The 13558-nt window shown below is 47.2% G+C and overlaps 1 protein-coding gene across 4 annotated transcripts in view; it reads left to right on the forward strand.

Moving 5' to 3' along the window:
* LOC119961672 (diacylglycerol kinase beta) overlaps positions 1–13558 on the forward strand; it is a 797376-nt gene that overhangs the window by 434147 nt on the left and 349671 nt on the right. For all 4 annotated transcript variants that reach the window (XM_038788967.1, XM_038788974.1, XM_038788981.1 and 1 more), the window contains one exon: positions 355–428. In XM_038788967.1, the coding sequence (XP_038644895.1) occupies positions 355–428 (74 nt within the window). The remainder of the gene's footprint in view (positions 1–354; positions 429–13558) is intronic.

Genomic DNA, 13558 nt, shown 5'->3' on the forward strand with positions numbered 1-13558 from the left:
CAGCTTTACTTGCCCCAGTATTTATGGACATTTATGGAAAATATTGCACAATTACCTCTGACAATTTGTGAATGCTATACACGCATCAACATTGTTTTTAATGTGTTTTTAATCTTTAATTGCATTTATTTTCAATGGCTGTGTTCACAGCATATGGTTCGAGTTATGATCAAAGAGCAGAATATCTTCTATGACTCAATGAGCACTGGGACGAAGCCTCTAGCCGGAGGTGGTTAATCATAATAGAAGATTATTATTTTTGTAAATATGAATATACCCAAAGTTAAATGGCATCCACTTGACAAAACTGATACAATGGATGTGTGTTATCACAACTTCATATTTATTTTACAGATTACATCAGTGCCTGGAACGCATCCACTTCTCGTATTTGTGAATCCCAAAAGTGGTGGAAGACAAGGGGAAAGGTAAATGCAAATAATATTAGATCAGAAGAGACCCTGGTGAAACATTATTTTGTTTGTGGTTCATAATATCTGGTAATGCCAGTGAAGTATTACATAAAGGAAGATTTTGTTGACATAATAAAACTGTCTATCTCCGTGGAACCATTTCCTTCATCTACTTTACTGCTAAACAAAATAATGTTGTCTTTGAACTTAATACATATTTGAATGAAAATCTGATCTTCCACATTTTGATATATAAACAGCACAAGAATGGCATGGTGGCGCAGTGGTCAACACCGCTGCCTCACGGCGGTGAGGATCCGGGTTTGATCCCGGCCCCGGGTCACTGTCCATGTGGGGTTTGCACATTCTCCCCGTGTCTGTGTTGGTCTCACCCCCACAACCCAAAGATGTACAGGGTAGATGAATTGGCCAGGTTAAATTGCCCCTTAGCTGGAAAATAAAAATAAAATAAACAGCACAAGAGATTGCAAAATGGAAGAAATAAATGACTTAACCTTAATGCACACTTAGAGCATTTAAAGCAGTCATTTCAGATTAGCAATAGGAATCTGTCTCAAAATGATCTTGATGAATACATAGTGACCTATGCTTTGCAGCAAAAATGACAGTGAGGTTAGCAGTATTAACCGTTATTACAGAGCAAATTAAAACAACTTCCAGCAACCAGACATGAACAATTAAATGTGGAAGTCAAGAAGGTGCTGCTTTGTGATGCCCTCCTATTCCAGAAACATCACAATAACTGTCTTGTTGAGACTCAGCATTGAGACATGGTCAACAATGTGAAGTTGGGGGCCACTTATATTATAAATACCCATCAAACTTGACAGAAAAAGTTAGGATTTGTCTATTCTGGTCTAAATAAATTTTTAATATCATGATCTGTCTTAATTACTGACAAACATACTCTAGCACTGAAATTTTACTTTCAGAAGCTTGGCATCAAATCCCTTAAGTTTTTTTTTACTGTTGAAGATTTTAAAGAATTTAAATAAAAATAAGTTTTTTCTTTCACCTGCCTTTATTTTGTTTTCTGCAAGTGATTTGGCATTGAATTTGATATTCAATCTTGGTCTAGGTTTTGCACGTTTTATTAAAGGTTCTACCATCGGATTGGTTAAGGAGACATACAGTTAGAATAGAATAGAATAGAACAGAACAGTACAGCACAGAACAGGCCCTTCGGCCCTCGATGTTGTGCCGAGCAATGATCACCCTACTCAAACCCACGTATCCACCCCATACCCGTAACCCAACAACCCCCCCTTAACCTTACATTTTAGGACACTACGGGCAATTTAGCATGGCCAATCCACCTAACCTGCACATCTTTGGACTGAGAGAGGAAACCAGAGCACCCAGAGGAAACCCACGCACACACTGGGAGAACGTGCAGACTCCGCACAGATAGTGACCCAAGCCGAGAATCGAACCTGGGACCCTGGAGCTGTGAAGCAATTGTGCTAACCACTATGCTACCGTGCTGCCCACGTTGAGAGCACAATGCTATTTTCGATTACCAATTGGTGCAATTTCCAGTGCAAAAATCCATAGGATGTGCACAAGTATATAGGTGTAATGAAGCGCTATTGCCATTTGGTTGGCAATTACCGCAAAATCCAGGCCTCCATTTCAGATGCTACAGCTCCGATATTAACCTTGAATGTCCAGCAGAAATAGTGCATGTTAAAAATTAAGGTGGCAGCTGGGTGTAATCTGCTGCATTTCAGCAGTATTCTGCCCTCTTTGACAGGTTTGGCACTTTCTGGATAGCTTTGAAAGCTGGACAGTTCCTTTAGATTCCTGATTTTAATTCAACACCAACAAGATGGAAAGGGCAGGTATTGAGGTTCTGTGGTCAGACTTTCAGGAGCGAGGGAGGATGTTAAAAAATAGGACATTGAAGGTGGTAATCTCTGGATTACTTCCAGCGCTGTGTGCTAATGAGAGCAAAAATGGGAACATGGGCAGTATCGCTGTATGTCTTGAGGCATGGTGCAGAAGTGAGGACTTCAGATTTGTGATCATTGGAACAATTTTTAGGAGATGACGTACCTAGTCAAAAGGGACAGTTGCATTTCAGAGTGACTGAACCAGTGTCTTTATGGGGTGATTCACTGGTGCAGTTGGAGAGGGAGTTAAACTAAATTACACAGCGGGATGGATGCCAGCTATCGAAGTAGAACAGAGGAGTAAAGTCCATGAAGGTAAGAGTGGGTTAGATAGTACTAGAAAAGTTAGCAATACCCTTATTAGATATGAGTAGACTAAGGAGGACTGTGAGGCGTACAAAGGCAGGTTTACAGTCCATGGGTGGAATTTAATGCCCACCCCTGAGGTGGGTTTGGAGGTGGTGAGTGGCGACATTTAATCAGGACAGAGACTGCCAGGTGGGGACCCAATAGAGGCTCCAATTAAATCAAGGGTGGAAAGGTACCCAGCTGCCAATTGAGGTCTTCAGGTAGGAAACAAATGTCAACTCAAGGGCCTCATCCCGCCGTCACTGGTGTTCAACCAGCCCCGGCTGGGACGATCTCCATGAAGGAAACCTGAAAAGCAAACCCTGCCAGCATTGCCTCGGGAGGTGAGGGGCATCCTTCACGATCGAGTGCTCGTTGCCTTGACGAGAGTCCTGGTATCGGGAAGCAAAGCTTGCTGAGAGCCACCCTCTACCCTGGCTGCCATCTCCCTCTTATGACTCCCTCCCATAACCTCCATCCTCCCTCCACTCACCTGCAACCTGAGGCCCTCAAAGATCTTGGGCTTCTAGTGGGTCTATGGTCTCCCAATGGTGCTGATGGCAATTGATAGCTCATGACCTCGGATTGGCCGGCAACTCTCTGTGCTGACGGATTTCAGTCCTTGGGGTTCTTGATCTGAGAGAAGGCCCGCTACTGGTCACTTAAGTGCCTGAAAGGCAGTTAATTCAATGGGCCTTCATGAAAGGAAGGGATGCATAACTCCTGCCAGCTCTCCAGCCAGCAGGCGAAACTCCCGTTGCCTTGATTAAACCCTGCTCCTTGTAAGTAAACCGACAAAGTGTGGTGAATAAGGATAGTGAGCGACAAGCACAAATTAAAGCGTGATGGTATGATTTTGTGGCAATAACAGAAAGATGGCTTAAAATGTGAATACTGGACACATAATATTCAAGGATAGAAAGTGTGCACAAAAAATAGGAAGGAAAGGGGGAAGAGGAATGGCAGTAGGGCAGAAATTATAGTACTAGAAAGGAAGGATGTCCTTGAGGGAACATGGCAAAATCCATTTGGTTTACATTGAGAAACAAAACAAGGGTGGTTATGCTATTGGAGATAAAGAAAATCTGCAGGGAAATCAGGTATGCAGGAACAATGGAGTAATAATATTGTGAGCTTTAATTATCTGAATATTGCTTTGGATGATTAAATGGGTAAGGGGGATCTTGTCGTGCAGAGGGTAACGTCCAGGTCTCTGAACCAGAAGCTCTGGGCTCAAGTCCCACTTCAGAACTTGGTGACCAAAGAAGGTGCCAAACAGGTTGAGCATCAACTTTTAAATCCTTCCGGCATGCATCAATGGCAGCTGGTAAGAGCGGGAGAGATTCTTAGTCACCCACGTGATGGAAAGAAAATTGGAGCCTATACCATCACCATCCATAGCTCGAGGCTACAACATGCATGTAAAAGTGCGTGTTGCCACAGAAACTCTGACTCATTGCAGAGCTTAGTTCAACAGGCTAGACAGTTGGCGTGGGTCAATCCCCAGTTTTGTTGGGAGGTAGATTTGGGACATGCCTCCTTGTCCTACCAGTGTTGGAGATTGTGGCACTGTGGGTCAGACCTGCCTTTGGACAGAGAACTCAAGAAGAAGATGATTAAATGGAAAAGAGTGGGTGGAATTTCGGAAATGTATTCAGGAAAACCTCTTTGATTAATATATTTCTGGTCCAACTGTGTAGTGCTGGGGAACGAGGTGGATGAAATGTCTGTGGGAGCACACTTGTATAAGAGTGATCATTGAACCATCTGACTTGGATTAATGGAGAATAGAAAGAAACAACCTAATAGCACTTCTAAATTGGAAGAGGGCTAATTTCAATGGGGTGAGAAAGGATCACTCCAGGGAAAAATGGAACCAAAAGTTAGAACATAGAACAGTACAGCACAGAACAGGCCCTTCGGCCCTCGATGTTGTGCCGAGCAATGTTGTCCCTACTCAAACCCACGTATCCACCCTATACCCATAACCTAACAACCCTCCCCCTTAACCTTACTTTTAAGGACACTACGGGCAATTTAGCATGGCCAATCCACCTAACCCGCACATCTTTGGACTGTGGGAGGAAACCGGAGCGCCCGGAGGAAACCCACACACACATGGGGAGGACGTGCAGACTCCGCACAGACAGTGACCCAGCCGGGAACCGAACCTGGGACCCTGGAGCTGTGAAGCATTTATGCTAACCACCATGCTACCGTGCTGCCCCAAAGTTGGCATTGAAAACCTGTAACAGAAAAATGGGTGATTCTTATGGGCGAGATGTTTCCAGTACAGGCTAGGTAAACTCCAACGAAACAGAAAGACAAGGGAATCAAAGCCAGGGCTCCTTTGGTGGTGAGTGAGCGTGGGAGTACAATGAAACAAAAGGGATGAATTATGTATGCATGTAAAGTGAATTCTTCAAGTGAGAACCACACTAAATACAGTAAATTGAGAGGATAGTGATGAGGAAAATAACACTGACAGAGACTATTAGAACAGAATTGTAGTTAACATAAAAGTTATCCCAAAAACATCCTAGGTGAGGAAGGCCCTATTAGGGACAAAGAAGTTGATATATGCTCAGAGATGCAGACGAAAGTTAGAATACTTAATGAATACTTTGTGTTGATATTCACTGAGGAAGAGGATGTTGATAATATATCCTAGAGGCGGAGATGGTAGAGATAACCATATAAAAGGCTGGTCAACAAGATTGAGGCATATGGAGTAGGAGAATCAGTGTCACCTGGAATAAAATTAGGTTAAAGGATGGAAAACAATGAGCTGTGTTAAATGGTTGTTTTCAGACTAGAGGATGGTAGCTGTTAGTGTTCCCCAAGGGCCAATGCTTGGACCGCTATCTTTTCAAGCTTCGCTGATGATACCAAATTAGAAGGTATGAAATAGTAGGGATGATAGCAATCAACTGCAACAGGACATAGATAGGCTAACAGAATTGTCAGAAGTGGCACTTAGTACAGAGAAGTGTGAGGTGATGCATTTTACCAGAAGGGATTGTGAGTAATGGCTTAATAAAATTCTACCTTTACTTTCTCGTCATTAATCTAATTCCTGTGATACAATTATCTCTTTTACGCAAGTGCTGTCACAAGCATCATCCACCTCACTCTCCAGTAAAAGTATAGTTCTAAAGAGTGTGTAGGGACAAAGGGAACAGGGGCTTCATGTGCAGGACATATTGCAGGATTAGTTAGAAAAGTATGTTGGAGACTTCTGGTGGTAGCTGTGGAGTGGTCGCAATTTGGTGACTCCCACTCCCGGTGGAATTTTTTGGTCCTTTCCCAGCTGATTTTGGGGGTGTTTTCTGGTGTGAGCTGCCTGAGCACTGAGGAATTGAAGCACTCCATCGGTGAGGCCAGTTTATGGCATTCAGACGAGAAGTGGAACAAAGTAAGAGGCAGCAGCTTAAGCGAAGGTTTATTCGAGGTGCGACACAGGAAAAGATGGTGGAGGGTGATGGGGCCTTGTTGCGTGCCCGGTGGTCTACCGAACAACCTGTGGACTTTTTGAATGCAAAGTTCCAGCAGCAGAGGCAGGAGGCCTCAGAAGACCTGGCAAAGTTGGTGGAACCGCTTAGGGTGGCTATCGAGGGAGTGGAGCAGAGGCTGGAGGTACAGGGTCTGGAACTCCAGAAGATGGAGGAGTCAGTGGGGGAACATGAGGACTGGCTGGCCTCGCTGGAGATGGTGCTGCTGGCGGAAAGCCATAAGAGGTTGAGGGAGAAGTGGAGGACCTCGAGAACTGTTCCAGGAGCCAGAATCTCCGGATTGTGGGCCTGTCTGAGGGAATGTAGGCCACAAAGTTTAGATTTCCAGCTTGGGTCATTGTATGTGCGGAGTCTGCATGTTCTCCCTGTATCTGCTTGGGTTTTCTCCAGATGCTCCGGTTTTCTCCCACAAGTCCCAAAGACGCACTGTTGGGTAATTTGGACATTCTGAATTATCCCTCTGTGTATCCGAACAGGCGCGGGAATGTGGTGACCAGGTGCTTTTCACACTAACTTCATTGCAGTGTTAATGTAAGCCTGCTTGTGAAAATAAAGATTTTTTTAAATATAAATTTAAAGTACCCAATTAATTTTTTTCCAAATAAGGCGCAATTTAGCGTGGCCAATCCACCTACCCTGCACATCTTTGGGTTGTGGGGGCAAAACCCACGCAGATACGGGGAGGATGTGCAAACTCCACACGAACAGTGACCCAGAGTCGGGATCAAACCTGGGACCTCGACGTCATGAGGCCTCAGTGCTAACCACTGTGCTGCCCTTAGATTATTATTAAATATGTGGCGAGCATGTTTGAGAAGTTAGTGGAGGTTGGGATCTTTGATCCTCTCCCCCCCCCCCCCCCCCCCCCCCCCCCCCCAGGTGGATCAAGCACACACAGCACTGAGGAGGCTGCACCATTTTCTCAATAAGGAGAAGATACTGAGGTGGGCGAAGTAAAGGAAAAAGTGCACCTGGAAAGGAAACAGGCTAAGGATCTACCAGGATCTGGGTGGGGAGTTGGCCAAGCAGCGTGCCAGTTATAATCAGATCAAGGTTTGTGGGTAACATACCAGAAACAAGAGTTTTATTTTGACATGCCGGAGGAGGAGAGTGATTTTGAGAGACTGTGGATTGGGAGGTCTGAAAGGGCATTGAACTTTGGTGATGCTAAAGTGGGGAATGTGGGTTAACGTGATGGGAGGGTTGTTGTATTTCATGAATATGGTGTAGATTAGGAGGTTTTTTTTTTTAACTGGTTTAGGGGATTTGCGGGTGAAGGGCAATTGGGGGAAGGGGGTAAACGGAGGCTTTGAGTGGGGGCCACTAAGCTAGCTGGTTGACTAGTTAACATGAGACAAGTGGGGGGTCGACCTATGGAGGGAGCGGGGGAGGAATGGTTGGTTTTTTTTTGTCTTTTATGGGGGGAGCAAGAGGGGGAAGGGAGGGTTGCTGACATGGGTGGAGTTGGTATGGCGTAGTTGGTTAAGAGGTGATGGCGGTAGACATCTTGGAGAGGGTCTGAGGAATAGCGAGGCATGGGCTTGACTGAGTTGGCAAAGAGGAGTTTTAATAAGTTTCTTCAGGAGGCACACCTGAAGATGGGGGACTTAAGGAAGGGCTATGTGGGACAGTTGTTCCACATGGCATTGGATATGAAGACGAAGGGGCTGGCGGTGCTGATCAACAAGAGGCCTTTGAGGTCGGCGGTATTGTAATCGATTCAGAGGGGAGGTTCGTGATGCTTAGCGTGAAGTTAGCGGGGATGCTTGTGGTGTTAGTGAACGAACGTGCCCAAATTGGGATGATGTGGATGAAGAAGGGGGTTCAGCGACGATACCTCTTAAAACAGAATAGTTAGCATGCCACTAGAGTAGTTTTACAGAAGTTACTTTATTAAGGATTGATGAATTATAGGACTGAGTAATCATTATTAACCATTAAACATGTATTTTTGGGACATAGCAGTAATAACTAATCAAATGGGATTTAGGATAGCTAACTTGTCCGGAAGGACATCACTTCTGATTTCTTGTCTTTGTGAAACAATGCAGGAAGCTGGTTTTGCTGTCCTGCTTTTCACCAACAATGAATGCACAGCAAATTACTAGTAAGCATAGCTGTCAGGATGGGGATGAATCATGCGCCGCTTGCAATTCTATTGGGTGAAGTTTAAACATTGCATGCAATTCTATTGGGGTAAGTTGAAATGTAGCAGCTTCAGGGTTTGTATCGCGTCCAACTGGGGTGGGCTATTGATTTTTGAAAATTGTATAAATACATTGGGCGGAATTCTCCGCTCCCCACGCAGCCTGGAAGAATCGCGGGAGGGCCTCCCTACATTTCCCCCCCCCTCGGAAAAATCGCCACTCCCCGTTTTTCATGGAGAACGGCGATTCACCGAGCCCGATGGGCCGGGCGGCCGGCCCATTTCACCACGGCAGCAACCACACCTGGTCGCTGCATTCGTGAAACGGGCGCCAGATGCCCGTTTGGGGCATCTAGGGGCCCGATTTGGACGGGAGCACCGCGACTGTGCTCTGGAGGGGACAGGCCCGCGATCGGTGCCCACCGATCGTCGGGCCAGCGTCCAAAATGGACGCACTCTTTCCCCTCCGCCGCCCAGCAAGATCAAGCCACCACGTCTTGCCAGGCGGTGGTGGAGAAAGACGGCACCGCGCATGCGCGGGTTCGTGCCGTCTGTGCGGTGATGTAATCCGCGCATGCGCGGGTTGGAACCGGCAACCCGCGCATGCGCAGATGACATCATGAAAAGCGCCGTTCGTGCATCATTCGTGGTGGCCGAGGTCGCGGCTGGGAACGACGGGGGCCCGCTCTTAGCCCCCCGGGTGGGAGCGGGCCCCGAGGACGTCGTGAACCACAGCTGAGTTCACGACGGCCTCCGTGATTTTTGGCCTTAGCGGAGAATACCGCCCTATGTTCTGGCCTTTGATCAGCAGAACAGATTTTGGCAGAAATCCAGGTCTGTTCTCCGTGTACACATAACAAGCTTGATTAAATAGCCATCTCGTTCAGGTTGTCGATGTGTTTTTTCTTCTCTGTACTGAGTTGAGTCACAGGGAATAACCCCACGTGGAAGCTGACTCAATACACAGCTCTTGAAAACGCTCCTACAGTGGACTTTTTGAGGTGGGTTCTAGGAGAGATTCCAGACCTGGACATGTACTGACTGATTGTGACGTGGGGGTGGGATTGAATACGGTCTGGATCCTAGGTTGGACTGGTCGTTCACTAGGTCCCTGAAGGTTTCGGATACAGTGAAGGAGCTGGCAGGGTTTTGGGAAAGTATTTGGGGGGGGGGGGGGGAGAACCTATGAGGGTTGAGAGGCCGAGGGCGAAGGAGTTTTCAAACTCACTGCATGTGCACCGTGTGCACTGCCGAACTGATTTCTTTGTTTTAGACAAGGATTTATTGGCGAGGGTGGTTGGATCAGAGTATTCAGCAATTGTCGTCTCCAATCATGCGCCACATTGGAAGGATTTGCGGGTGGTGCAGAGGGAGGTTCAGCAGCCACAGTGGAGGTTGGATGTGGATTTTTGGCAGACAAGGGGGTTTGCGAGAGGGTGAGGGTGGCCATCCGAAATTATGTGAAACTGAATAATAAGTGGGAGGTTTCTGCCTCCACGCTGAGGGAGGCGCTGAAAGTGGTGTTATAGAACATAGAACAGTACAGCACAGAACAGGCCCTTCGGCCCTCGATGTTGTGCCGAGCCATGATCACCCTACTCAAACCCACGTATCCACCCTATACCCGTAACCCAATAACCCCCCCCCCCCACCTTACTTTTTAGGACACTACGGGCAATTTAGCATGGCCAATCCACCTAACCCGCACATCTTTGGACTGTGGGAGGAAACCGGAGCACCCGGAGGGAACCCACGCACACACGGGGAGGACGTGCAGACTCCGCACAGACGGTGACCCAGCCGGGAATCGAACCTGGGACCCTGGAGCTGTGAAGCATTTATGCTAACCACCATGCTACGGGGTTCCCCATGTGGGGAATTTATATCTTGGGCTCATAGGGAAAGCACGGAGCAAGCTGATACGCTGAGGCTGGTGGAGGACATTCTTGAGGGTGGAACTGAGATATTCAGTGGCACCTGAGGAGGCTTCACTAAAGGAGAGGCAGAGGCTCCAGATGGAGTTTGGGCTGATGTTGTTGCTCGTTCTGAGTAAGTGTGCTTAACACTCACTTGGCTCTGTTTCTCTTTCTATGCCCTGGAGTCGCCAGGTGCCGTAAAAGACACCGTCACAAGTATCAAGGTCAAGTTCAAAGCAATAAAGCTATACACCGATTAGTAAGTCCAAAACAATTAGAGTTTATTATAAAACAATTATAATAACACTCATGCACACGCTAAAGACTAACTTACTTCTACCATTAAACGACTAATACTTATCTAAGAAGGAACAGGCAAGGTCAGGGAACAAGGCCTTCGTTCCGTTCTGGTCTGCAACTTCGAGTCACTATTGGTCGGCAAGGGTATAAGTAATGCCTGGGTCAAGTAGCGATCGTCGTTTGGCACTTACTTATCGATGGCTGCTGCTCGACGGCTGGTGTAAAAGACAGGATTCTGGAGTCGGAGGCCGGAGACAGGAGACTGAACCATGTGCGGAACCTCTCTTTTATAGGTCCCCGGGGGTCCGTGCCCCTTGGGGCGGGCTTCATCACCTGCTGGGGATCAATTGGGCCTTTTCCCAATCGATATGATTTGAACCCCCCTATCCTAGGGCTGTTCCTTGATGGCTGGGGCGGTTCATAGGACTCATTGTCCTGGCTTCGCTGGCTCTATCGTGTCTGCTTCGCTATTGAAAGTATCGATTGATGCTTGAGTGTATCTATTGTGCCCGAGACTGTCCCGGTATCACCTCATTACTATGTAAATGGCTTTCCCATTTACAGCGCTGCCTGAACTCTGCAGCTGTCGGGAAACTGGTTTCTGCAATTGTCCCAATGCTTAATGCTTCTGCAAGCTGTTTGCTTTTGACCATGTCCGTTTTTCCCTGCACTCTTTGCAGTCTTCCATTTTGTATTCACTGGTGTCCATCTTAAATGGCTACACTGTCCATTGGAAAGGCGGTGGAACAATTGCGCAGAGCCAGAGTGGCCATTTATGAGTACGGGGAGAAAGCGAGTAGGATGCTTGCACATCAGTTGAGGAAGCAGCTGTCGGCAAGAGAAATTGGAAGGCTGAGTCACTAGAGGGGCACGGTGGCATTAGAGTCGGAGGCGGTAAATAGGGTTTATGAAGTCTTTTATCGGAGGTTGTATAACTCTGAGCCTCTGGTAGGGGATAGAGGGATGAGGCGGTTTTTCGATGGATTGGAATTCCCGAGGGTGGAGGAAGTGAAGGTGCACAGATTGGGGGCCCTGATTGGGCCGAGAGAGGTGATGGATTGTGTGGGGGTGATGCAGGTGAGGAAGGCCCTGAGGCCAGATGGGTTCCCAGTCAAGTTTTATAAGAAGTTTGGGTTGAAGCTGGGGCCCCTACTAGTTGGATGGGAACTTATTGCTGTCATCGTGTAGTCGTTTCAGTGATTCATCCAGACGCACGGAACAGCCATGGGGGCCAGATTCACACCTCAATACGCCTTGATCAATACGGAAGACTTCCTCACCGCACAGGACCTTATACACCAGATACATCGATGACATATTTTTCCTTTGGACCCACGGCGAAGAATCACTGAAACAATTAAACGATAAAATCAATAAGTTCCACCCACCATCAGTCTCACCATGGACTACTCTCCAAAATCAGTCGCATTCTTGGACACACTTGTCTCCATCAAGGACAGTCACCTCAGCACTTCGCTTTACTGCAAGCCCATGGATAACCTCTCGATTCTCCACTTCTCCAGCTTCCACCCTAAACTTATTAAAGAAGCCATCCCCTATGGACAAGCCATCCGTATACACAGGATCTTTTCAGACGAGGAGCGTAACAGACATCTACAGACGCTGAAAGATGTCCTCGTACAAACGGGATATGACGCTCGACTCATTGATCGACAGTTCCAACGCGCCACAGCAAAAAACCATACCAACCTCCTCAGAAGACAAACACAGGACACAACCGACAGAGTACCCTTCGTCGTCCAGTACTTTCCCGGAGGGGAGAAACTATGACATCATCTTTGCAGCCTTCAACACATCATCATTGAAGATGAACATCTTGCCAATGTCATCCCCACACCCCCACTACTTGCCTTCAAACAACCACGCAACCTCAAACAAACCATTGTTTGCAGCAAACTACCCAGCCTTCAGAACAGCGACCACGACACCACACAACCCTCTCATGGCAATCTCTGCAAGATGTGCCAGATCATCAACATGGATACCACCGTTACACGTAAGAACACCACCCACCAGGTACGCGGCACATACTCGTGTGACTCGGCTAACGTTGTCTACCTCATACGCTGCAGGAAAGGATGTCCCGAAGCGTGGTATATTGGCGAGACCATGCAGACGCTGCGACAACGAATGAACGGACATCCCGCGATAATCACCAGGCAGGAATGTTCCTTTCTAGTCAGGGAACACTTTAGCAATCAAGGGCATTCTGCCTCTGATCTCCGGGTAAGCGTTCTCCAAGGCAGCCTTCAGGACGCGCGACAACGCAGAATCGCCGAGCAGAAACGTATAGCCAAGTTACGCACACACGAGTACGGCCTCAACCGGGACCTGGGATTCATGTTGCATTACATTCATCCCCCACCATCTGGCCTGGGCTTGCGAAATCCTACCAAGTGTCCTGGCTTGAGACAATTCACACCTCTTTAACCTGGGGTAACCCTTCTCTCTGGCTCTGTAAAGACTTAATTACCTGCAAATGCTCGCATTCTAAGCATCATCTGGCATCTTTGAATTTGTCTATATATATGTTTCTGGAACATACCTCTTCACCTGAGGAAGGAGCCGTGCTAGGAAAGCTAGTGTTTGAAACAAACATGTTGGACGTTAACCTGGTGTTGTAAGACTTCTTATTGTCTTTGGTGGGGCAGGTGCAGACGGTGAAGATGACTGTACTGCCAAAGTTTTTGTTTCTATTTCAGAACCTTCCGATTTTTATTTCCAAGTCATTTTTTAGGAAGGTGAATGGGATTATTTTGAGGTTTGCGTGGGTGGGGAAGGCTCCGCAGGTGAGGAGGGTGTTCTTGGAGAGTGATCACCCCATCCGTTGTCGCTGGTTCGGTCAGCTAAAGTCTGATGGTGACATCAGCACTGAGGGTTTGGAACCAGTGTTTCCTGCACTTTGGATTGGAAGGCATGTTGCTGTGGGCGCCCATTTGCAATATTCATTGGTTTGGGTCGGCGAGGTTGGATGTGAGGTTCCGGGGTG

This window comes from Scyliorhinus canicula, chromosome 2, assembly GCF_902713615.1.
Source record: "Scyliorhinus canicula chromosome 2, sScyCan1.1, whole genome shotgun sequence".
NCBI classification, from domain to species: Eukaryota; Metazoa; Chordata; class Chondrichthyes; order Carcharhiniformes; family Scyliorhinidae; genus Scyliorhinus; species Scyliorhinus canicula.